Source organism: Protomyctophum parallelum (assembly GCF_964188405.1).
Source record: "Protomyctophum parallelum genome assembly, chromosome: 10".
Lineage (NCBI taxonomy): Eukaryota > Metazoa > Chordata > Actinopteri > Myctophiformes > Myctophidae > Protomyctophum > Protomyctophum parallelum.
In genome coordinates this window covers 26,111,949-26,138,512 of record NC_139704.1, presented here as the reverse complement: position 1 = coordinate 26,138,512, position 26,564 = coordinate 26,111,949, and the positions used below count along the sequence as shown (strand labels likewise).

General features: G+C 42.1%; 1 protein-coding gene across 11 annotated transcripts in view; it reads left to right on the top strand.

Moving 5' to 3' along the window:
• kcnma1a (potassium large conductance calcium-activated channel, subfamily M, alpha member 1a) overlaps positions 1-26,564 on the top strand; it is a 263,823-nt gene that overhangs the window by 161,528 nt on the left and 75,731 nt on the right. For all 11 annotated transcript variants that reach the window (XM_083775288.1, XM_083775287.1, XM_083775296.1 and 8 more), the window contains exons 6-9: positions 13,116-13,191; positions 14,144-14,219; positions 17,909-18,079; positions 22,472-22,563. In XM_083775288.1, coding sequence (XP_083631414.1) covers positions 13,116-13,191; positions 14,144-14,219; positions 17,909-18,079; positions 22,472-22,563 — 415 coding nt within the window. The remainder of the gene's footprint in view (positions 1-13,115; positions 13,192-14,143; positions 14,220-17,908; positions 18,080-22,471; positions 22,564-26,564) is intronic.

The window sequence follows — 26,564 nt, the reverse complement described above, 5'->3', positions numbered from 1 at the left end:
AATTCACAATTTACTGAATTTAGGCATCTAGCAGATGCTCTTTATCAGAGCGACAGAGCGACTTAAAATAAACAAGGTAAACACACACACATTAAATGTGTAGAGGCAGCCTCAGTAAACTATAGGAATCACAGGAAAACATCATCAGTCTAAACAGTATAATATCAAGCAATTAATAATGTGTACATTGAAACTATACAAACTATAGTATGTCAGGTCATCAAATGAACCTGGCATGTGTCCACATTATATGGATCTTAATTCTTAATTACATTTTAACCTTTTGCATGAAACATGCAATGCAGTCTTATGTAAAAAGGATGGAGCCTGACCGAACGTTGTGTGTGAGTTCTGCAGTTCTAACTCTGACGGGGAGTTTGTTCCACAGCAGTGTTATTTTTGGCAGCTAATTTAGATTTTAGTTTTATTCATAGTCTCTTGAATAGTTTTCACTTGGTTTTAGTCACATTTTAGTCACCCGGAATGTTTTAGTGTTAGTCTAGTTTTAGACTACAGTTGATTTTTGTCGACTAAAATGTATTTTGGCGGGCCTTGATGCCGTCGTAATGGCTGATTTTACACGACGCGTTGTGAGCTTGTAGATCGGCTATTTTCAGCATGCAATCAAGTGTAAAATTACTTATAAATACTGGATGTCTTGTCCACTAGTCCCTTCCTAACATTTTAGTCTAGTTTTTATTTGTTGACGAAATTGTCAATATTTTTTAAAGTTTTAGTCATCATAGCTGACATTTTTCGTCTTCGTTTTAGTCCACAAAATCAACACTGTTCCACAGTGTGGGAGCCAGAAGGGGGTCTGAGACGCATCTCTGCCCTCCCTCTGTGCTTCTTCTCTAGCACCATTCACATGCACCAAGCTACTATGACAATAACTATAAATGCCAAAAACTATAATAAGCTTGATGTCAACTCACCGTAACACTGCCTGCCGCCCACTTTTCCAAAGCACACCATGGAGGTTTTATTTGGTCTCCGTGGAGGAAGTTGTTTTCCATTTGTTTTCTGCACGGTACGGTGTTAAGATCAGCCTGCAGGCACTTACGACTCGCCTAATACAATTCCTGCCGGGCTATAATGAGTCTCTCTATGGATTAATTTAATGTTTCAGCCTTAAATACAAAGCCTTATACTGTACACAGCCATTAATAGAAACAATTAAACATGATTGCATGGACAGAGCCATTGAGATGGAAAGAGTTGCGTCATCTCTTGTACATCTGTTATTTATTTTTATTTTTATGTCGATAAATGTTTTTTATATAATTTAAATTTATTTTAAAACAAATCTTCTCTTCTGGGTGTGCCTCGCACAACACATTTTTGTCACGTTAGACGGTGCCTTGCAGGCACTGTGTATAGTGTCACCTCCATACGCAACCCCGTGTGCAACCTCCGTGAGTCGAGCCAATTGGTCGAAACCATTTTTTTTGCTTGTTCATTCGTGTCTGGCCCCGTGGCCATGATGACCGCATGATGACTGCTGCAGTACCTATGATCGGCCAGCATGTTGTGTGCTTCAGTTCTTCTCCCTGTGGGTCCTGCATGGGGCCGTGGTTATCCTTATAACCCTGACCTACTGGAGACTTCCAACCAGACTCAGCTAATTACTGCGTGCAGCTCTGTGTCTGTGTCGGCGGACAGACAGAACAAAGCTTTTTACAGCAGTTTTCATCATCCCATATAGTGTAACACCAGGGCTTTAACCCAGGATCACACCATGCCAGCACACTTCATGAATACCAATATCAACACTTATCTTATCACTAGCCAGTCCTGATTCATTATACAGTACATCTGCCTCAGTGGTACGTGGTTCTCAAAGTGGGGGCCCCTAGGGGCCCTTGAAGGGGGTTCCCGAGGTGGCATAAACCGTACATCAACTTATTGTATTTTATATCCAAACCCATGTTAAATGTAATGGAACAAATTATTAGATTTTCGTTACATTTTTGTTCATGTTTTTAGTCTCTGGTCATTTCAAAACCTGAAAGATGATTATTCTCTTCCAGGCTCCTTGTGGTTTTTCTATCTCAAGCTCTGCACAGCATTGAGAACGTATGGTGTACCCTGGGATGCAGCTTTACCCCAACACCCTTTGGTACAATTACTCACAACCTGAACTTATCTCTGTAACCAAATCACAAACGGTTGGGAAAGGATTTTTCAGGCTTTGCATTTTGTTTGGGATTGGCCTTCCGTTTGGAATATTATTTTCTCCTCATCTAAAAGTACAGCTCACCAGACTATTCATTATAAGTTTATACATACATTTTACTTTACGCCTGAGCGTAGATTTAAATGTCAATTAGTTAATTCAGACGTATGTACCATTTATTCTTCTGTTAAAGGAGACTATTTACATATGTGTTGGCATTGCCCCTCTATCAAAAGTTTTTGGAATTGGAGATTGTAGTAACCATTGTTGGTAAAGCTCTGCCCTCTTTCTCGTTGGTTATAGCTCAAATATCGCATTAACCTTTCAGGACAAACGCATATTATTAGCTGCCTCAACTGCTTACTGCTGCCAAGATGAATGGTGCCAGAGTGGACACTGTGGTGTCCGGTCCACAGCTCTTCAGGCAGTTCATTTATTTAATTGATATGTTATGCCTGGTGGGTTGTGACCAACGGTTGCTTCTTTTGTTATTGTCGTTTGCTTTTGGCTCCCATGTCTGTATCTGTAGCCCTAGTATTACATGTTACTTACTTACTTGTTGTACATGTCTTATTTGTCTTATCTTGTCCTTGCGTTTGTTTGTGTTTGTCTTGTACTGGTCTGTAGTGTCTGTATTATTATAATTTTTTTTTAAACAAAACAATGTTATATGATATTTTGCTGACTCATGAGTTTTACGAGTTACACTATATTTATATTAAAAATTTATATTTTTTATTTTCCAAATCTCATAGGGTAATCATATGATATAAAATACACAAATCAGCCGGATGATGGATATGAAGCATAAACTGCCAGTGAAAAATAGCATACTAATTTAGGCTATCCAAAGAGCAAACCCCCCCCCACAGAACAAACACAGAACAAATGTAACTTAACATCATAAACGACACAGGGTCACATACAGTACCTGACAGAATTGCCCGGTGGTTTGTTTATTTTTGGAACACAGTGATCTAAGATTTTCCCTGTGGGGATTTAAATAGAAAAAAATTAAAATAACCACTTCCGTGGTGACACTGCAGGGGCAGTGGGAGTGACGTCAGGACTGTGCTGCTTGATTCAGTGTGTGTGCCTGCTCTAGCAGCGCTTCCACCTAACACAGCAAGAGGATAAAACCACTTGGTTTTCAAACACGACCCCCATCTGGACATATTTCGTGCCAGGGACCCCCATTCAACATTATTGTCCCATCACATAACATTTATTATTATTATTATTATTATTATTTAAAAAAAAATTACAATATATTTATTGCATTTCTTTTTTTTGACAAACGGACAATACAACAAAACAATACATAATACAGACAATACAATACATACATATATAAATACAGTATAATAAAATAAGGGCACTTAGAATGGTAACAACAACAGAGTCCTTATGGCCACAAGACCAAACAGCTGCAGAGAATACAATTAGACATTTTCAGTTTCCACCATTAAATAAGATAAATCATTAACCGTAATATATTGGATAAACCGTCCCCATATCTTATCAAACATCTTCTGTTTATTCTTCAAAGTATAAGTGATTCTTTCCAGAGGAAGACACAATGATAACTCCCTGAACCACTGAGCAATACTGGGTTTGCCTATCTTTTTCCACGATAAGGCTATAGCCCTTTTGGCTTGTAGTAAACATAAATCTAGAAATCTTTGTTCGCTACTCTGAATCTTATGGCCAGGTGGGTAAAGACCTAATAGAAACAGTTTTGGGTCAAGCTCAATATCTATCGACAATATCTTCTGAATCTCCCTCCTCACTTCTTCCCAGAATTCTTTCACTCTTGGACATGCCCACAGACAATGGAAAAGTGTACCTTTGTCTTTACCACATATGATACAAGTATCTGGAATATCTGCACTAAATGTATTTAATTTCTCTGGAGTGATATAGACCCTCATCAGCCAACTATATTGCAACAGTTTTAACCGAGTGTTACCCGTCTGGGATTGAGCATTATTTATTTATTTTCAAAATAGTAGATCTAAGCTTAAAATAGGATGTTTATAGAAGTGGTTTTTGATTCTAATTGATAACACATGTTTCCCTGGGATAAAAAATATCCTCAGTCTTTCTACTGCAGTGTAATGTAGGCCATTAAACTCTAGGTTGTTATTCAATTCAGGTCAAGGTGTGTGTGTGTGTGTGTGTGTGTGTGTGTGTGTGTGTACAATTTACAATTTACAATTTAGGCATTTAGCAGACGCTCTTAATCCAGAGCGACTTACATTTAAGCAAGAACAAAAGCATGGGAATACATCACATAAAAGTATTTATCATGGAACATGCGTAAGCTAAGAAAGTAACAGTGGAATATCTATATAGTGTGTGTGTGTGTGTGTGTGTGTGTGTGTGTGTGTGTGTGTGTGTGTGTGTGTGTGTGTGTGTGTGTGTGTGTGTGTGTGTGTGTGTGTGTGTGTGTGTGTGTGTGTGTGTGTGTGTGTGTGTGTGTGTGTGTGCACACGCCTATGTCTCTGATATATTTGATTTAAACTCCACTAAGATTACATTTAATTTATAGGCCTACTTAATGTACAGTATACATTTCACAGCTATAGATTAGCCTTAAATGCCCATACCAGTCTAATTTTCTAAACACCTCACTGTCTACTCAGCATGATATGGCTTCACTGATAAATAAATATACTGTTTCTAAAATGGCCATACTTGTTGGTTAAGTGTGTGTTGAGATGTATTTGGCTGCGGATCCTCCAAAAAAAAGCCGATCTACAAGCTTTTGGTTAAAGTGGTTGAACAGATTTTCGATATACAGTATGTGAAGTCGATACACACCAATGGACATTATATAACTAAACTAAACACACACCCCTGGATACCCATTATGGGGCTCCCCAGACCCCACTGGGGGGAACCACTTCTCTATCCTCCGTTCCGTGTGGACTATTTCGCTCCTTACTGTTAAAACGGCAAGGAAACAGCGGGCAAATCCATCACAATTACACCACCTCTCATCTCACTCTCTCAGCCGTGTGACCCTGCGTGAGAGAAGTGAACACCGCCCGCTGCACCGGAGGCTGGCGAGGCCTTCTGCCCTCGTCGTAAAACACCTCCGTAGCTACAACGGACGAGTCGACTGCTCTGAGCCTGTTCACTGCTTCTGCAAATTGGACACAGATCGAGAGGGAAGGTTGTGTGTGTGTGTGTGTGTGTGTGTGTGTGTGTGTGTGTGTGTGTGTGTGTGTGTGTGTGTGTGTGTGTGTGTGTGTGTGTGTGTGTGTGTGTGTGTGTGTGTGGTTGTGTGTGTGTGTGTGTGTGTGTGTGGCTAATTTAAGAGGGAATTGCAGAGTTCCCTTGAAAATAAATGAAGAAATTAATCTCCTTAAAGGAAAAAAGTACTTTGAGCGAACAGGGAACCCGAGAGGGCTCTATAGCAGTGCCCCATTAGCATAGATTGGAGCTTAGCCACTAGAGCCCCGGCTCATACACGCCCTCCAAATTAACACCAGGTTGAAATTAGTACAAACTGCCCCCTGGTTCACAGTGTGGTACAAACAGTAGCCTATATAGCGCATAAAAGTGCATATATATGAATACTCCATTTACCTTTAAGTTTAACCAGCTTAAACCTGTTTCTCTTATGAGGGTGTATGCTCCCTGCTTGGCCACAAAATCTTTCCAAAGGGGCACAGCATCAATCGGTATAAATGCCTGAATCTAGCACCGTCTCTGCACCCACAATCATCCTGAGAGAGAGAGAGAGAGAGAGGACTTGGATTTTAAACCGCCGCTGCCTCCTGCTGGTCGTGGTGGTGTACTGTCTGTCTGTCTGCTCATCCCCGGAGCTGCTACAGCACCTGCAGGGCTTTCCTGCTCTAAAGAGGCTTACATCTCTGGCATGGCCGTGGGTGTGTCCTCCTTATGTTGTTATGGCCCAGCGCTCACTTGGCAGGAAGACCCCACTCCCCTTACAGTGTTGCCATGCCCGCGTATTATAAGCCAGTGGCTCTCAAACGGTTTCATGTTATCGACCACCAAATTGATTGATATGTATTTGGCCACGGAACCCCATCTTAAAAGTTTTTGTGCCAGTCACTATATAAATGTGTATACATGTGCGTGTGTGTGTGCGTGCGTTATCCTTATGGGCTCCAGGGCTTGTATTCGTACACCTGGTTGCTTGTTTCTCTCTAAATCTGGCAATGCTGCCTCCGCATCCATCCTTGGTCAGATGAGGCAACCTCATTATGTGTAGTGCCTCTCTGCTCAGTGCCTCGCGTGACAAATGCTCCCACTCATTTGCAGCTGTATGCTAAGGGATTAATTGTTTCATTAGTATACTGTAGATAGAACATGGTCAGAAACCTCCTATCGCCATCTTTTCATTTATTGAGTTTGTTCCTGCTTGATCACACTACGTCGTTACACAAAAGCATCAAAAGTAGCAGATCTGATCTCGTCAATCTGTTGCTTTTGTTGCTTGTGAATTTTATGTTGTATGTTTTGACTGAGACCAACAAAATCAGAAATGCTTGTTCTATGGTTATTGGTTAGAATAAGTAGTAGGTCGGGAGTGGCTTATTACCGGTATCAGCCGGTAACACGCAGGAGTCTGTCCCCGTTACAATGCGCCTGGGAGATGGATTTCTGAGGTGGAGCGCCACACCTAACCTTCAGTTCCACAACTTGCTGCACCGAGCTCATTCGCTGAGTTGGCGGTACCTGGGATCGAACCCATGAACTTGTGGTCCAAAGGCGAGAGCATTTACAATTGGAAAATGATTCGGGTTGGAATTTAGGCGATGCACACGCAGATTAGAAACACCAACGGACCGACATGCTGAAACAACGGTCGGACATGCGCTGCCTCCGTGCTTGCGGTTAGGTTTCTGGTTCAGTGGTTTGTACCATCCTATTGTATGAGTACAGAACAAAGAATGTTTGAAGAAGAGTCTGGGAAATTAAGATTTAGTCTCACTAGAAGTACTAAAAGTTTCTCAATCTTATATTTAGATTTAGTCTGGCTTAATCTAGTCACCTCTGAGGTAGGTGTCTGGAGGTCAATGATTAAAGTGTGATTAAACTAAACTAAACTAAAGCCTGTAGCCGGAATTTAGACATTTGATTGAGGGATTAGAGAATATTGAAGTATGTCTGATTTGACACAGTTGAAATGGCTGCTGCGACACGTTTGCTTGTAGATCTGCTATTTTACAGCTTTTTTGGTTAAAAAATGGCAATATATAATATTCAAAAAATGTTTTCCTGGATGGAAATGAAGAACGGGTGACAGCGTCCGTTGTCATCTTTCAGCAGGCATAGTTAGTTACACACTGTGTATACAATAGCATTCAGTGGAATAGTTGTCTCTGGGCTTGGGAGACTGAGGAACTAGAGAAACCTGTCCTGCCTTCCACATTCTCAATGAAAACAACCACGGCACACACACACACACACACACACACACACACACACACACACACACACACACACACACACACACACACAGGTACCATCCCCCAGAACCTCCCCACAATGAGCATCTGGACTGTGTGTGTGTGCGTGTGTGCATGCATATGTTTAGAGATAGGCTAGAGAGAGCTCATTCAGTTTTTATTCCTGGCATCTGTGCGCTTTTGATTCCAGCCCTGCACGCACGCAAGCACGCACGCACGCCAAACACAGGTGCTCTGCTCATTATTAGTAAATGATGCAGTCCTCGCCGACCCCCCTGCCGTCACCTTTATGAAATTAATTTCTATTTGTGCCACACATTGCAACCATCTGCACAGGAAAGCTGCAGGCGGCCATGTTGTTGTGTTACTAATCACACCCTTTAAAAGGAGGACAATTAATCGCAAGATGGCCATCACTTTAACACGCCACTAACTAATAATAGAGTCTGCTGTTTTATGACACCCACTTGATTGACAGTAACAATGTACATTTAGTTGCTGTCGGGCAAAAACCTCTTATCTCCATATTTTAACTTTTTGTGTTTTTTCGTAACATCACGGCCTTGCCATACTCATAGCATCACACAAAAGCCTCAAAAGTAGCAGATCCACAAGTGTTTGAGCCTGTAGATCTGCTACTTTTGCTATATATTTTTTAATTTGAATCCTGAAAAGTAACTATAGTACATCACTTAATCCTTTAATTCTCTAGACTGCATATATTTGACAGTATTTCTTCCGCCAGTGGTTACTGTACATGACACTTGGGCAGAGGGGTCACGAGGGGACAAGAGATATAGTGTATTACAGTATTTGCATCCGTGCAGACCGGCTGACCTCCTGCTCTTCTAAGCCTCTGTAAGCTCACCTGATGCACTGAGCTCTGACGAGCACTTCATGCTTTGCATCAAACCTCTGGCTCCCAAACCCTTTCATGACCTGAAAGTTCCCCTTGCATGACTTTTTCTAAATGTTCGATTCAAATCATCGTTTTGTAAATATGATTTTAGGCATACTTATACCTACTAAATCTGCACTTTTTCGTCCAAATGACCGCCGTCACCCTTTCTCCCCCCGCAAGCAGTGAAGTTCACACGTCCCTCCCGGCTGGAGACCCATTGGTCAAGCTAAATGGGTCATTTGCATTCCAACTACTTCCACATGTAGGCAAAGGCAGCCTACGAATGTAGCTTACAGTACTCACAACATGTAGACTAAATGTTGTTTTAGAGGTTATAGGCTATTTGTTATATGCGGTTTGCAGAAATAATTAAATGTCTGACTTTATTTTCCGGAGGGCATGCTAAAACCGGCATTATAGCCTGCTGATGTGGATTGTTCCACAGCCTATTCTGGCATATAAATATCGCCAGCTCTTTCTAATCCGGATTTTTTTTCAGGCTGTTTTAAATATATCCTGCAGAAGGCAACCTGTTTGCCGAAACGTTGGAATAATAAGGTTTATAGCATCGTGACTACGAGCTGTGCATGGTCGGTTTGACCAGAACGAAATTTCCTTTTCTTGGAGCGAGAATGCTTGCCAATGCGATTCTACATAAAAATGACAGTGTTTGAAATCATTCCAACGCGATAGACCTCCCGAACGTCTAAATGTTTTGTCAGTCAAAAGATAACAGTTACTTCTGTCCGTCCGTCCTTTGTCTGTAAACTTTTCTGCAAGCGGCCAGTGGAAGTGATTTGCACGCGCGCATGGCTCTTTCCTTTTTTTCTCTCATGTAAATGTTCATGAATCCAAGTAACTGCCGGTGAGGTATGTGGAAGTGCATTTTAGATAACGCTGTAGCACTATTTGTGGCGGTGATGCGTCACATGACTTGATCTATCCTATGGTATATAAACCTTCTGCTGCTGAGAAGCGGACCTCTGGCGCTGGAACTGCCACAATCAATCTATATATTAACACACAACACACACTCGATAACACATAGTCTATAATGTTTCCCCCTCTATATAAAAATGACAATATATAACTCTAATGTCGTATTTCGTCTGACTCTGAGCAATGTGCCTGGCTCTGGCTGTTACAATAACGTGTGGTAGCCTATTTCGGACAGTGTTTGCTGCGCAAGTGTTTGCTGCGCAAGGGTATTCAATATAGCGCTCACACCGTCACTATAATTTTAGTTTGGTAAACTGAAATGAAAAATAAAAAATAACTTGAGTTGTCCTGTCGAGTTGAAACTGCTGCCTTGAATTAGTTGGAATGTGACATTTAGAAGACAATGGCAAGTCGTCAACCCCCCGCCGCGGGGGGGGGGGGGGGAGAGCATTAGAAGAGATGCAGGGAGAGAGCGGCCAATGGAATTGCACGAAAAACATGGTCATCATGACTGTTAGCCGTCAGAGTAGTAGGTGAGTTGAGTTCAGACATGCTAGTGTTAAAGTAGCAGATCTACAAGCTCGTTGTCTGCTATTTTCGAATAGCGCTGCGAAAGTATATTATGAAAAAAATAAAGGGATGCTCTGTGCTAAATCGTATTTTTTATTCATAAGATAGCAAGGGGGGGCCTTTAAAACCTAGGAGGTAGAGCAGGCGCTCAGGGAATAGAAAGGTCGGCGGTTTGATCCCCGGCTACCTCTGGATTAGTGTGTCGAGGTAGTCTCATGTCTCGTGTAGCCAGACAACTATTCCACAACCTCCGAATGCCACATAGAGTTTGGAACTACTGTACACCTCCCGAATTATTATCTCCCACCTCCCATTATCTTTACATTTTATTTTTGAATTTTCCATTTCCGATGAGCAGTAAGCTTATATGCGCTTCGATTACTATTATTCTTTTTTTATTAGGACAAATTTACGTGACTGACTGACTGTTAAGACGAAGCGGAAGCGGGGAGGAGACGTCACATCTGCTTTATCCTCGGATAATTTTCACAGCTTCCGTTGTTCCAGGAAGCATTTGAAGACATTACACTGTCTGTCTGTCTGTCTGTCTGTCTGTCTGTCTGTCTGTGGGTTTGTGTAGTTGTAGTTGTAGCCGTGTTGTGTTCTACTGTCCACAAGGCACTTCACTTGTTATTAAGTCTGGATTAGTGTTTTCCACCTGCTTTAGTTTTCAATTCATTTTCATCACCGCTAAATCCCCTGTCTGTGTTTAGGCTTAGCTTTTAGGTGTGTGTGTGTGTGTGTGTGTGTGTGTGTGTGTGTGTGTGTGTGTGTGTGTGTGTGTGTGTGTGTGTGTGTGTGTGTGTGTGTGTGTGTGTGTGTGTGTGTGTGTGTGTGTGTGTGTGTGTGTGTGTGTGTGTGTGTGTGTGTGTGTGTGTGTGTGTGTGTGTGTGTGTGTGTGTGTGTGTGTGTGATATTTGAGATGTATATATAATCGGATACAAATTTTTGAAGTGAAATATTGAAGTAAAAAATTAATCGTAAAATTGTACTCACAGTAAGTGCAGTACTTGAATAAATGTACATAGTTACTTTCCACTACTGGCTGAAAGGTGTTTGTGCGTGCGTGCCTGTGTGCCTGCAGGGGGGATTAAAACACTTTAATAGCATTTAGGTCACAATGACACAGCTGTTTTTTGGGTGAGAGTGACACGACAGGTTGAGCTCATACAGACTAGCATTCCACACATCTGGAGGAGTCGATTGGTGCCTAAGACGTCTTCATCCATCCAGGACACAGGTCTCTGGCGGAACCATCCAGTTCACAGGTCTCTGGCGGAACCATCCAGGACACAGGTCTCTGGCGGAACCATCCAGTTCACAGGTCTCTGGCGGAACCATCCAGGACACAGGTCTCTGGCGGAACCATCCAGGACACAGGTCTCTGGCGGAACCATCCAGGACACAGGTCTCTGGCGGAACCATCCAGGACACAGGTCTCTGGCGGAACCATCCAGGACACAGGTCTCTGGCGGAACCATCCAGGACACAGGTCTCTGGCGGAACCATCCAGGACACAGGTCTCTGGCGGAACCATCCAGGACACAGGTCTCTGGCGGAACCATCCAGGACACAGGTCTCTGGCGGAACCATCCAGGACACAGGTCTGACATTCCTGAAATCCTTCTCAGAGTAGAAGAAAGTGAAAATAAGAAAAACCAAAAACCAAAGAAAAGAAAAGAAGAAAAACCAAGGTGTTTCCAGCACTGCTTTGGACGAACCCACTTGTCTCTCTTTCGGAAGGGGAAGAAAGTATAGGCAACATTACCAAGTCAATGAGCCACTGCGGGCCCTATTTCAAACGATATTGAAACTAGCACATCCACGAGCTCACAGCAAGGAGGACAACCTGCTGAAGCGGGTGTCAGAGTATAGCATCGTCATGATTCCTCCTAAGCTGCTGGTGCATGCGTGCCGTCGGAACAGCACCAGGTCCGTCACCGAGATGACCGCGGCCGAGGCGACGTGGAGACCCAAGAAGTCGTGCGACGACCTGTTCCACAACGGCTACCGGGTGAGACAGGCGGAGCCACAGGCGGGTCGCTGCCAGTCCCTGTGGGTCTGGGCTTGCTGCCTGGCCAGATGGGGTAAGAAGAAGAACGGCGGCGGCTGTCAAACGTTTATTTGGGATCAATCAGGGCCCACGTGAAAATCTCAAAAGTTGTATTTATCATTCATTCATTCATTCATTCATTCAATATGTAAAAATTTCATCATTTCATCATTGCTATTAAAAGAAAATGCACTTTGCAATTTGTACTTTTGAATACTTAAAATCACTTGAGGTCCGGCCTTCACATCTAGAGATTAGGGCAGCTACGTGGCCCTCACACCTATGTGAGGGCCAACAAAGCCAACATAGTGACATCTATGGCCATATCGGGTTTGTTTATTTATGGTTATGTCTGAGTCATAGTGGCATGCCTATATATGGGCACTTATCAGGGTTGTTTATGTTTATGTCTAAGTCAGAGTGACTTGGTTGTGGCCGGCTGGCCGGTCCTCCCTTAAGTCAATTTTAATATTGGATGTACCTTTGCATACACAAGTATTTTTTTAAAGGAAGTATAGGCTACTCCAGTACTAATTTGACTGAGCTACTTTCTCTTGTAGTGGAGTTATCTGTACTTTGACTATAGTACGTTATCCACCAACTTCCAAGTCGTTGATGAGCCTGAACATAAGCCCAGACAGGTCTTGTCTTTTTCTATCTCACACACACTTATTCTGCAAGGCCATTATGCTAATCCTTTTAATGCAGTGCTGTGGTACAGTGTGCGCGCACCACTTTGTCTGTGGTGATTTATTATTATTTCTCATAATGTACACGCTTTCCTAGAGTCACTGCGTCCGTCCATCTGTCTGTCCGTCCACACCAGAGCACCTCTCCTTTCATCTGTCACTTTTCTTATTATCTATGCCTCTGCTTTCCGCTGTCACTGCAAAGAGATGTGGGAATACGCCTCGATTAACACCATGTGCTTCGTCTTCCCTTTCTGCATTAATGTCAATTTACATAATCTCTCTGTCTCTCTCTGTCTCTTTGTCTCTCTCTGTCTCTTTGTCTCTATCTCTCCCCTCACAGGTTTAAGGTTCCTGAGAGCGTTGAGGTTGATACAGTTCTCCGAAATCCTACAGTTTTTGAATATCCTGAAAACGAGGTACAGTATATCATACATACAGGATATACACACTGTGTACAGTATTATGTGGATGGATGGATGTTGCACGTCCCACTGGGAGTTAAGACCCCGGGGCAGACCAAGGACCAGGGGGATTACATCTCCACACTGGCCTGGGAACGCCTTGGGAGTCAGGATCCCCCAGGAGGAAGTTGCTAATTTGTATTAAACCCCCTCAAGGAATGCTGAGGGCCACTTTGCCCTATACTGTATGTTTGAGATTCATCTGTCTAGTAATTACTGTGTCTATTGTAGTTTAGATATATCGTCAGGATTCAAATTCAAAAACCGCAAAAGGAGCAGATCTACAAGCTCAAAATGCGTCAATTATAATGGCAGGCTTTTAACACACATTTTCAATAATAATCATCGCTTCACTGCGGCAGTTTTTAACTAACCTTTGAAGAATCACCAGATCGTGAACGTACCTCCATTTCACGAAAGTCCACCTTAAAATAAATGTCCAAAAATAATGTCCATCGCGATCATAAACAAGGAAGAACAACAGAGCCACCCTGACGCTGCCATGATTCCCCATAGGATTGCATTGGGACTCAATTACCCATCAGCCCTGAGAAAGAGCGTACGTGGTTTTCTTCTGGTCATGTGATACAAACGTGTCGTATCACAGAGTGTCAGCGGAAAACCATGTATGTCTTAAAAGTTATCAAAATCGGCTGATAAGTTATACTTTATTGTCCCACGGGGGAAATTTGTCTTGGGCAAAATGTACTAGTGCACTTTGCCCAAGACAAATTTCACCCCGCGGGACAAAGTAAAGTAATCTCATCTCATAAAACAAATAAATCAACTCGAGTAAGTCTGGGTTTGGGAGTCTAAAGGGTGACAGCACTCATCGGAAGTTGACAATGTCATTTGTCCAATGTCGTTCTGTCTCTTATGTTAATGTTATTGTTCCTGTTGTGCACAGCAATTCCATCAAGCTGGTGAACCTGTGTTCCATCTTCATAAGCACATGGCTGACAGCTGCTGGATTCATACATTTGGTAAGTGGACACAACCTGCATCACACACTCCAGGATTCAGATTATCAGGGTTTTGCCCTGAACGCAGCACCTTGCGTCATTCCATCTCACGTCGTGACCCAAGCCCCAGCTTGACCGGCACTGGGCCATAAATCATGAACGCGAGAACCAATACACAACAGCGGCAGAGCTCATTCATGACTCGCGCGCACACACTAACTGTTATTGAGGTTAATGTCGAGCCATGACGTAATGATGTTTTATTCTAGTTTAGCTCAATTCTTAGATGTTAAATACTGTGGTCGATCACTTGACGTCACAGACTGTAACAGGTGCCATAACGGCGAGCAGAGTTTAACTTCCACTTAACACTTTAGTGGTTTATTCACTGAGGTGTGAGAGGTCGTTCGTAAGGAAAGCTTTTATTACACAGAACTTTGGCTTAAGCGCTATTTGTCTCGTTCAGTGTCCGGATTATAGGCCAATTGACCCACCGTTGGAACAGCAGATATCTGTGGCTATCTGTAGCACTGCGTTTGCACAGCAGTAAAATGGGGTCAGACTCAATGCAATTCTTAAGGCAGTAAAATAGCTGAACTGGGGCAGTGCAAAAGCACACAGACATCGGATTGTCTAACGTTAGCATTTCATCCCGGTTACTCTTTTAAGACGGGTGGTAAATGGGTGGAAATTGTTCCCATTTTTCACAAGATAACACAGAATTAGTAGATGTGTAACGATATAGTAACTGCTTTGAAATTTGAAATTTAATTTCAAGAATATCGAAATGTAAACAGCAACAATAACTTTGTATCATATCATATCGTTTTACAATGCAAATAATCTGTATGGAATCGTTTTGCGTGCAAAGATCCCACATTTCTAAGATACTTCAAACGAAAGGGATTATTTGAAACACTAGGCTACTAATTAACTGTCGCAGCAACAAAACAAAAATAATTTAATCATCCAAAAAAAGCTCATGAGTCAGACCGCTCTCTGCACCTTGCCGACCAGCTTGAATAATGCTCTAACCTGATTTGCCAACCTTAACATCCCTCATTCCAAGTAGTTACTGATAGTTTTATATGCATTTTGGGGATTTGAGGATTTATGAAGTTGTGTCATTTCAAAGAAGTCAAACATACTGTACGTGATTTGTTTATTATTATTTTTTTCATGATCATATCTGTGGTCATACCTAACAATAGATGATGAAACAATCCATAAACGCCAATTTTAATTACTTCCTGAACGAAAACGTGCTGCGTAATGACATGTTCAGGCCTGCATGTACAGTATATAAATAAAACTTGATTTCATTCACCTGTTTTATTCCCATTGCTGCAGTTCTGCTTTTGATTACAGAGAGAGAGAGAGAGAGAGAGAGACTAATTTATCAATGCCAAATGCCTGAAGCCCGTTGCGGATATGACGCACTGTGAGGTCGTAGATCTGCTATTTTTGGCATGTGGAAGCGCCATGCAACGGGGCATAAATTAAGCATAAGGCGGCAAACTCAATTTGAGTTGAGGTGACGGATGACAGCCTGACTTGACAGAAAATAAATCATCTGAAGCTGAGGATTTAATAGTTCTCATTAGCATAGCTTTAATTCATTCCTTTTTTTCCACATAGTACATTCAATATCTCACATTATAGGTTTGGAACTACTTCATAATTTGTAGAGTGTTTGCCCTGAGACTGGGAGGTTGGGGTTCGATCCCCGGCCGGGGTCATACCAAAGACTCTAAAAATGGTGCCTCCCTGCTTGGCAGGGAGGCAAAAAGGCTTCCATTCCATGACATAAAATAGTCAAGTAGGAAAATATTTATATTATATGTCACACAGTGACTTGCCCTTCACAGGGCAAACAGTGTAATATTTCAGAGTTACCAGACAGTTGGATAGACCAGGCTCCTCCACATTAAAAACAAATATATATATATATATACAGTGAATCACCTCCATCTCCCGACTTGAACGACCCAGTATCCTCATTCTTCCGGGTGTGCCCAAAAACTGCCGATCTACAAGCTCACAAACGTTTTTTTTGTTTGTAATTTCTAAAAAAGCAGTTCCACTACATTACCACTAGATGGTAGTCTAAGCTCGGCGTAACAACCAACTTTCCTATCAGGATTGAAAGCATGAGTGCTACTACTTGTAGCTGGATTCAATCAAACAGGGCTGTAGGTGTATTGGCTACGTATGCAACGCCGTGCTGAGGAATGGAAAACATGTGGACATCAGAGGCTGCTTCTGACTGCTGTAGTATCTAGGGCTGCAACTATCAATTACTTTACTCTTTCCTTCACATGCTTCTCCATTAATCCAATAACCGAGAAGCATATGGTTTTATTTTTTCTCTCTCTCACATCAACGAATGAACATGAACAAATTCAAATATTTTTAATTTTTTCTAAATCAAATTTCCTTCAAAAATTGCCCTGAAAAAAGACCACAATTGGGAAGTAAGTGTAAATATTTCCCTGGATTTAAAAGGTGTCATTGACTGCTGCCGTTTTCCTTTTTCCTCTTTCTCCTTTGCACACACAGGGCCCTATTTTCACCAGTGCCTTATCCCTTATCAGCTACGTAGTTGTAATAGCAATAAAAGGCAAGGAAGTTTAGGGTAAGCCGTACTGACGGAAAATAGGGTCAAGAGTGTTTTGTACTTGTTGATGACATATTAATGGAAACAATTCCCCAAAACGGAATCCCCCAAATATATTATTGAAATTGATTCTTTCCTTTTCTTTTCTTTTTTCACTAATTGGTTAAATTGAGTATATTTCCATGGACATCCCACAGCGGCAGCTCACTCTCTCTCACTGCCCTGCAGTGTTGATTTTGGCAGCACATTTTTGTTTTAGTCATAGTCTTTTGAATAGCTTTCATTTAGTTTTAGTCACATTTTAGTCATCTGGAATGTTTTAGCGTTAGTCTAGTTTTAGTCGACTAAATATCATAAGATTTTAGTCGACTAAATCTACAGTTGATTTAGTCGACTAAAATGTATTTTGGAGGGCCTTGATGCCCTACGGATTGCTGCAATTCGAAACTGGCCTCTGTAAAATCTGAATCCCCCCCACCCCCCCACCCCATTTTCCCTCACTGTATATTGTATCTTTTCCCTTTTTTGCTTCCCATTATGATGAATTACTGTTCTGTTCTTTAGCTACATAGAAATGTCTATTTGTATGTCTCTAAATGTTTGTATGTCTTTAAATGTTTTGATGAATTGAACAATGTGGACCCTGTTGTAAACAAGTGTAATGCTTAATTGGGTCGTCCACTCACAGTTGACAGTCTTTGTATTGAGTTTGTGCTTAAAATGTACTGTAAATTCTACAAACTGTTAATAAATATTTCAATCAATCAATCAAAGCCCTTAAATGACAGATTTTACACTTACTGAAAATAGCTGATCTACAATCTCATTGTGAGCTTGTATTGTGATCTGCTATTTTGAGCATGCAACCTAGTGTAAAATGACTTATACTGGATCTCTTGTCCACTAGTCCCTTTGTTAACGAAATTGTCAATATATAGTCATATTTTTAGTCATCATAGTTTAGTCTTCATTTAGTTTCCATTTAGTTTTCGTCAGTGAAAAAAAAGGTAGTCGACGAACATTTTTCATCATAGTTTTAGTCGAGGAAATCAACACTGCTTCCCCCTGTCATCATGTGGTCCATCTCTTCCAGGTGGAGAACTCGGGGGACCCGTGGGAAAACTTCCAGAACTCCCAGTCCCTGTCGTACTGGGAGTGTGTTTACCTGCTGATGGTCACCATGTCCACGGTGGGCTACGGGGACGTCTACGCAAAGACCACCCTGGGACGTCTCTTCATGGTCTTCTTCATCCTCGGTGGTCTGGTAAAAAAAAATGAATTAAAAAAAATCTTATAAAAAAAAGAAGATTTTTTTTGCCCTGTATACCCTCCCATCCCACAGGTCACCCCCCCAACCTTCCCTCCGCGACCTGCCTGTCCCCATCCATATATACCAACAAATCGTCACTGTTCGGCCAGAAACCTCTTTATCTTCTAATCTTTTAACGTTTTGTTTTATCGTAAATAACTTTAGATATTACTTAACTACAGCGTCACAAAAAAAGTCGCATAAAAAGCTGATCTGCCGAGCTTGCAACTTAATAATTAATCCTTTGGAAAAACTGGTTATTTATTTATTTATCTTTTAATCTCCTGAAAATTTACCGTTTTGGACATGACAAGGTTTCCGCCCCACATCGACGATTATAAGACATTATCGTGGTACTTTTATTCTGAAATGTGGTAAATTATGTGATAGTATTATTTTATTCTGAAATGTAGTAAATATGTTGCTGCCTGCTGTAATAATGTAATAGTCTAGAGCAGTGGTTCTCAAAGTGGGCTCTGGGCCGGTGTTGTTTTTGGCAGCAAATTTCTGTTTTAGTTTTAGTCATAGTCTCTTGAATAGTTTTCATTTAGTTTTAGTCACATTTTAGTCAGCCGGAATGTTTTAGTGTTAGTCTAGTTTTAGTCGACTAAATGTCATAAGATTTTAGTCGACTAAATCTACAGGTGATTTAGTCGACTAAAATGTATTTTGGTGGGCGTTGATGCCATCGTAATGACTGATTTTACACTTGCTGTGACTCACAACGTGTGAGCTTGTAGATTTATTTTCAGCATGCAACCAAGTGTAAAATGACTTATACTGGATCTTTTGTCCACTAGTCCCTTCCTAACATATTAGTCTAGTTTTTACTTGTTGACGAACTGTTCGTATATTGTCAGTATATTTACTCATAGTTTTAGTCATCATAGCTTAGTTTTTATTTAGTTTTCATGTCGTTTTTGTCAGTGAAATAAGGTAGTCGACGGACGTTTTTCGTCATAGTATTAGTCGACGAAAACAACACTGGTCTGGGGACTGGTTCCTTGAGAGGTCTGTAACTCTGACTGTATATACAGTAAATGGGTCCAAAATGGACCCGTTGGGATCCATTTTTGGTCCCATTTGTATATTGTCAGAGTTAAAGGAATACTTCACCCAAAATTATTTTTCTCTCAGTTCCTCACCCTATGAAGCCTTGAATTCATTTTTCACGTATTCCTGAGCCAATAATGAAGTATTAATTATGAATTAACTAATTGTTAAGTTAATAGGAGACCAATCTTAACAAGAGCAAAACCCTTATTTAAAAGTTACCTTAATCATCAGTATCATCGGCTCATCATTGATCACACTGTGAGAGTTGTTTTGGAGTTCATATTATTGTCTTCTCTAGTTAAAATGTTGGTCTCCTACCACAGCAGAGTTCATATTATTGTCTTATATAGTTAAAATGTTGCAGAGTCATCAATTATTGAATTATTGGGACAGGAATGCCACGAAAACAAAAAGGAAAATCTCCATGAATTCAAGGCTTCACCGGGCGAGTAATTGATAGAAAATAAAATTATTTAAGGTCCTTGAAGTATAAAGGTTTGAGAACCACGACTAGTATAGAGCATCCTACTGTGTAATTATTACTATGTGCTCCTTTGTCCCCTCGTCCCCCCTCCCCTCTGTCTGTGTGTGACACAGAGACTATAGCACACTGTTTCCCAATCAGTGGGTCACGCTCGCTCTTTTAACAACAAAGACATTTCAAACATTTCGCAAAGGAATTCCATAAAAATAAGAAAAGACAAATCTCTATTTTAATTTCACTACATTGGGTCTCAAGCTCAAAAAGGTTTGGGAACTATTAAGTCTGACATCACTGCCGCTAGAGGGCTCTCAGAGATGAAACAAAAATAATTATTATTATATAAAAAAGAAGAACGGGGCCTCCACAGGGGTCCACAGGGGTCTGTGGATGCAACTGGTGGTGCTTCAAGTGGAACCAAATGGACCCGTAACAGGTCCATTTGTAACTACGCTCTTGGATTTACATACAGACCGTTTGGACCTCTTGTGGACCGACCCACCGTTGGGGGGGGGGGGGGGGGGGGGGGGGAAACGGTTTGTACAGAATGTGTCACTTAGTGTCACTTATGTAAGAGTTTGCCGTAAGAGTGTCACTTATGTAAGAGTGTCGCCGTAAGAGTGTCACTTACGGTCTCAGTAACATGTACTCTCCCCCCCCCAACCAACCTCCGACCCCCCTTCATGTGACTCCTCCCAAAATTCCAACAAACACAGCGGCAGAGAGACCATGCTTAGGCCCACCAGACTGTTTCCATAGCAACCACAGCATCAGCATCATCATCATCATCATCATCCCCATTTTCACCTCAGTTGGCTCTAGTGACCTGTCAGGGCTGTGCACCCACACATACAAACATGCACGCGCGCGCCAGTGTTAATCTTGACAGAAATGTTCTATTTAGTTTTAGTCATGTTCTTTTCAATAAAATCCCATTTAGTTTCAGTCATATTTCAGTCATCTGAAATGTTTTACTTTTACGTAGTCTAGCTATAGTTGGACTAAAAGCCATAAGATTTTGGTCAACAAAATGTAATTTCTGTCGGGCTGTGATTGGCGTCCTAATGCCTGATGGCTGAGTGTAAAAGCATAAAATGACTGAGTTCTACTGGATCTCTTCGCCACTAGTCCCTTCCTAACATTTTAGTCTAGTTTTTATTTATTGGTGTATTTACTCTTATTTGAAAATAGCTCAGCCTGATATAATCTCAGAACGTGTTGTGAGCTTCACTACATTTTCTGGATTATTTGATCAATTATCGAGTTCTATATACATTGATAAAAAATGAATTAGTAGCATGTAGTGAAGGATATTGTGTATTCAGTAAGTAGACAGTAACATGATGGCTGCATAAGTTGCACATGTACAGTACAGTACAGTACAGTACAGTACAGTACAGTACAGTACAGTACAGTACAGTACAGTACAGTACAGTACAGTACAGTACAGTACAGTACAGTACAGTACAGTACAGTACAGTACAGCAGCTCGTCACAGAGTTAATGGTCCCAGGATGTATGAAGACGGGTCTCGCATCAAACTTACGCCATCAGCGCACATTATTATATCTGGGGTTGTAGGGCATGGCTAATTGTCCCCCTACAGCTTTCGCATGTAACCCTCACAATTCAGGTCATTTATTCATATGTCCTCCACCCCTGAATGTATTTGTTTTGCTATATTAATCTGATTTTAAATCGACACTTATAGATACTTCTGCAACCATACGGTCAATAGATCTGCACAAGCTTACAACAATGCATCGCAATGCATTGTGAGCTTGTAGATCTATATAGGTTTAATGTTTGTTTTTAGTTCAATGTTTGTTTTAAAAACACCATTGACAATGAAGGGAAAATGTACGTCATCTTGTCCCTAACGCAAACATTAAATCCCATTAACAATAAAGAGAATTTAATGTTTGTTTTGACACCATTTGTCAAACACCATCATCATTACATCATCATTACGATGATAAGAGAGCCCCTCACGTTTTTTTTCTTAATTTTTTTAATTACTGTACATTTGGTTTCTGCTGTCTTGCAAAATGCATCCAGCTCATTTCTCCAGTCCCAACAGCACAATGAGTCTTAATGCATTTTGCAGCTATGGGACATCAGGTGTTGGCCTCTTCAAATCAACCTGCCAGACCAACCTTGTGTTTGTTGGACTAAACATGGCACATAGGTCTTCTTTTCAATCCCCCCTCCCCGGTGCACAGGTCTGCACCGTCGAGAAGCTTTCGAGGTGCAATCACCGACAGACTATTCCATTTTGCCAGCTGTGACAAAAGTTTGTAGCAACGAACCAATGCACTTGATTAGACCTCTCAGTCAGTGGTGGAAAGTAAACCAATTACATTTACTCATGTATTGTTTTCAATACTTTATTATTATTACAAAACCAACCTATTAATATAAAACATACTTTTTTAATGTTTTGGCTATTCAAGAACATCTCTATCTCTCTATTGTTTTTTTCCTAATCTATAAGAGATCATTTTTTATTCTTCTTCCCAGTTTAATAATCTGTTTATCTCACAAGCAATCTGGTCCTAAACATCAGCTTCCCCACACCACCGAAGGCCAAAGTAGTCTTATACTAGGATGACTTAAGGCCAATACATACTCCTTTCCGATGTCGGGGAAAAACCTTTCCCGGTTTCGGACAGGCCTTTCCGAACCCTAGTTGGGAGAGTCGGGACATCCGAGGGTGTGCACGGGTTCCGAGAAACGGACGTCGACGGACGAAGGAGCATGTACTGCGCTTTAGAGTCTTCTTCTTCTTCTCTCCTATCTTCTCCTTGTAGGCCATGTTTGCCAGCTACGTCCCCGAAATCATAGAGTTAATAGGAAACCGCAAGAAATATGGTGGTTCCTATAGTGCGGTTAATGGCAGAAAGTAAGTATCCCACCAACCCCTTCCGGCCGGTTCTGCTGTGTTTCTTTCTCTGTGTGCCGGTGGAACCCTCTCTCTCTCTCTCTTTGCATGCATTTTGTTTTTCTTTTTGGTTTTTTTTCTGTTCCACGCATGTAGGCCATGTTTGCTCGCTACGTGCCAGAAATTGCCGCTCTCATCCTAAATCGGAAGAAATACGGAGGGAGTTATAACTCGACACGAGGCAGAAAGTAAGTTCAATATCCGGATCCGAGAGGTGTGGTTGTGTGACTCACATGTGTGACTGTTTAGAACAGTAAAAATATTATTATTGTAATAATACATTTAACAATAATAATAAGTCACACAGTAAGACTGGAGACCTCGGCCATAATGACACATGTCCATGTTCCTCTCTCTCTCTATCTCTCTCTCTCTCTCTCTCTCAAGCTCTCTCGCTCTCTCTCCACCCCAGTCAGTGCTTACTATAATTCATCTCTGTGCTGTGCTGTGCTTTTCTTTCTTTCTTTCTTTCTTTCTTTCTTTCTTTCTTTCTTTCTTTCTTTCTTTCTTTCTTCCTCCGCTTACCCCCTTGAAACATCCTGTGTTGCGCTTTTAATTTCATTTTTGCAAACTGGAAGCTTCCATGAGCCCACAGTCAGACAGGGTGCTACATTAACCGTATGTGGTGTTCGTTGTCCCTTTGCTTAATGTGATTCACATCCAGACCCTCCTTAATATATGACAGACAAGGTCATGAAAACCATACTATCTGCCTCCTTCAAAAAGAAAATAGAAAAGACTTGGAAATCTTGCAAGTGCATTATTATTGGTGGTCTTTTAAAGTACAGTATCATCAATCTCAATGACCGTTGCACGATTTATTTTCAAGGTCTCTTTTCTTGTTTCGTTCTGCTCTCGAGCTGGTCCCGCATGCATTTATTTATGCATTCATTATTTTGTCCTTTCCTCTTATCTGCATCATTTTGAGCATGTTTTTATCTGGCCTGCAATCTTTGTTTTCATTGATCACGACCTCTATGGTTAAGGAGGAAAAAAAAGCATTTTTTTCTCGCTGTCTAGTTAAGATTTGCATCATCGCCGTGTGCCTTGTTGCTCTGACCGCCCGCATCATCAATGCTCGACATGACTCTGGCCCTGATCTTCAGTCAGATCCCACACCCTGTGAATGCTGGATGCCTCGACCTCCCATTGGAGGCTCCTCAAATTGCTTTCGGCCTTGCTTTGCCTGCTTGTCTGTCTTGTGTGTGTGTGTGTGTGTGTGTGTGTGTGTGTGTGTGTGTGTGTGTGTGTGTGTGTGTGTGTGTGTGTGTGGACGACAGAGGCTGTGTTCTGCACGTGTCTGGTTCGGCCTCTCAGACACAATGCTTTAGTAGTGTGTGTGCGTTGTTGTCGTCATGTCACAATAATGCACAGTCGTACCACGTGTCCTAATCGTATACTGTCCCGTCCTCTTATGGCTGAAACGTTACGTTCTATTCAGCACACAGGCACTCCAAGTCGGAGCTCGTCCGGGGTAGGGAGCAGTGGTGGAAACTGTACTTTTACTTTAAGTAAAAGTACTTTTTCCACCACTGGTAGGGTGTACTTCTGCTTTTGTTCTCTTCCCACTGTGCGTTCTCTCTTCTGACACCCCATTGCTCGCGTGCTCTCTCTCTCTTCCTCTAGTTCATGTTCAGGGGCGGGTGTGGGGGTGTGTGTGTGTGTGTGTGTGTGGTGGGGGGGGTTATAGGGAGTGGAGCGCGGCTGGAGCGGAGCATTAGAAACCAGCCTTTTGTTTGATGATGTTTGCCTGTCATTGAGACAAGATTGATGAGATGTTATGTTTGGCCACTGACCCGAGGCCTGGACTCCCAGGCGGGTGTTGAGAGAAGGCCTTGTCAAAACTTTGGACTAGATTCTCTCGCACACATCGACCCCACCTTCCCCCTCCACCCACCCTCCGGATCCCCCTCGGCTCTCTCTCTCCCTGGCCAAGGCATACGCTCCATGCATATGGTAGCAATCAGGAACCTACCCACCCAAACGTACAGGGCTTAGACTGGCACCAGGGCTCTTTGCATAAAGTCGTGGTCGGGTAGAAACCTCGCATCTCCATCTCAATTTCTGTGTCCTACTTTAGTCGTGCAAACGTGCCACAGCATTGTTAGGTCTTTCCACCACTATTTTTTAAAGTGAAAGTGGCTGTCTATGGGGTTTATATGAATATTTAACTGTTGAAAAGTACTAACAACATTGCATCCATTGGGTTATTATTTATTTATATTTCCTAAAAAAAGTTACAGTTTTTGGACATACAAGGTTTCCGTCCTGACAGCGGCGATAATCATTTATCTATGCTTGTGTTTGGTGTGTATCTCGCAGAGATCGTGACGCGGGACACAAAACGCGTTTGTCATGTGGGTTTATTGTTGCCTACGGGGGTTCAAAAGGCATTATCATTCACTTACTGTTAGTTGTCAGCAAAGAGAGAGAGAGAGACAGACAGAGAGAGAGAGAGAGGGGGGGGAAGATAAAAGTTTGTGTCATGGAAATGAGATTAAAAGATTAGGAAATATTCCACTGATTGCGGCGCTCCCAAACAATGAGGTCACGACGCACCACAAGCGATTCTTAAATGGAACCCTGACGATTTAGATGTCTCTCTCAAAGCCTCAGCGTCGTCAACCAGAACCCTTCAGGGTCTCTTTGGAAGTGAGAGTTTGCTCTATTGGATCCATACCGAGTCCTCGTGTTGCTGTCGGCTGGAAACCTTGTATGTTCCAAAAAACCTTTCAGGAAATTGAGGGGAAAAAATTATTATTATTTAGTTACAAAACTCTTGTTAATACTTGTTGGTTCAATATTTTAAAACCAAATCCACAGACTTAAGCACTTACAGTTTGGCTTTCAAAATCGTTCTGGTGAAAATAGACGAGCTGACCTGCAAGCTCACAACGCACACATCTTCGCTCCAAAGCGCTTTACATGATAAATTATGCATAGATTTCACACACACACACACACACACACACACACACACACACACACACACACACACGGTGGAGGAAAGGCACCAACCTGCTCATCGGGAGCAATTAACAGGTTCAGAGTCTTGCTCAAGGACACTTCGACGCTAACTCTGGGGGAGCCTGGGATCGAACTGGGAACCTCATGGTTCCCATCCGGCCTCTCTACCGGCCAGTGCGGCCACTTTACCCCTGAGCCACTGTCACCCTCATACAATGAGATTTAAAAAAAGACGTTGAATAATGGAGATACAGGGATTCTGTTGGGCGGTAGTTGTTGTACACAGTGTCCTGTGTAGTGTAGCATATACACCCAAGTCAGCTCAGTGACGGGACTCAGGCCGTACAGTGTAGCGTGCACCCCAGTCAGCTCAGTGACAGGAATCAGACCATATGTGCTCATATCGTAACGACAGGCGTTCCATTCTGTTGGCTCCCGCTCTGCGCTACGTTGGGGGGGGGGGGGTCGCTATGAGCTGCATGCATGCCGTGGTTTCCATTAGGAGATCTGTGGTTTCCATTAGGGCCAGACTGCAGCGGAGGGGCTGCCTGGCACGGAAAGCGGCCCTCAACCCTGGCTGAACCCCCCCTCCCCTCACGCTCCCCCCACCGTGCACCTCCCTGTGTCTTCTGTGAAGGCCTGCCGCTTGAGGTGTGGAGACCTTCACACTAACCACCCAATTAGACGTGACCACGCATACACTCCCGCTCGCACACTCAGGGGCCAGGGCTGCAACAGTCAATTATTTTCTTAGGGATTATTTTATAGATTATGTATATTTTTGAAAAAGATGTTGAATTGACCATTTTTGACAATATGGTAGGGAAGCAAGGTTGAAAGTTAATTAAAGCAATTTCAGATTTTGTGCAACATATTACCCCTCTCGATTAGAACAGTAGGCTTACTCGGCTATGATTTTGATTGATTGATTGATTGATTTAATATTTTTATTGAAAAGTACAGCAGTACGATACAAACAAACACAACTGGATTAA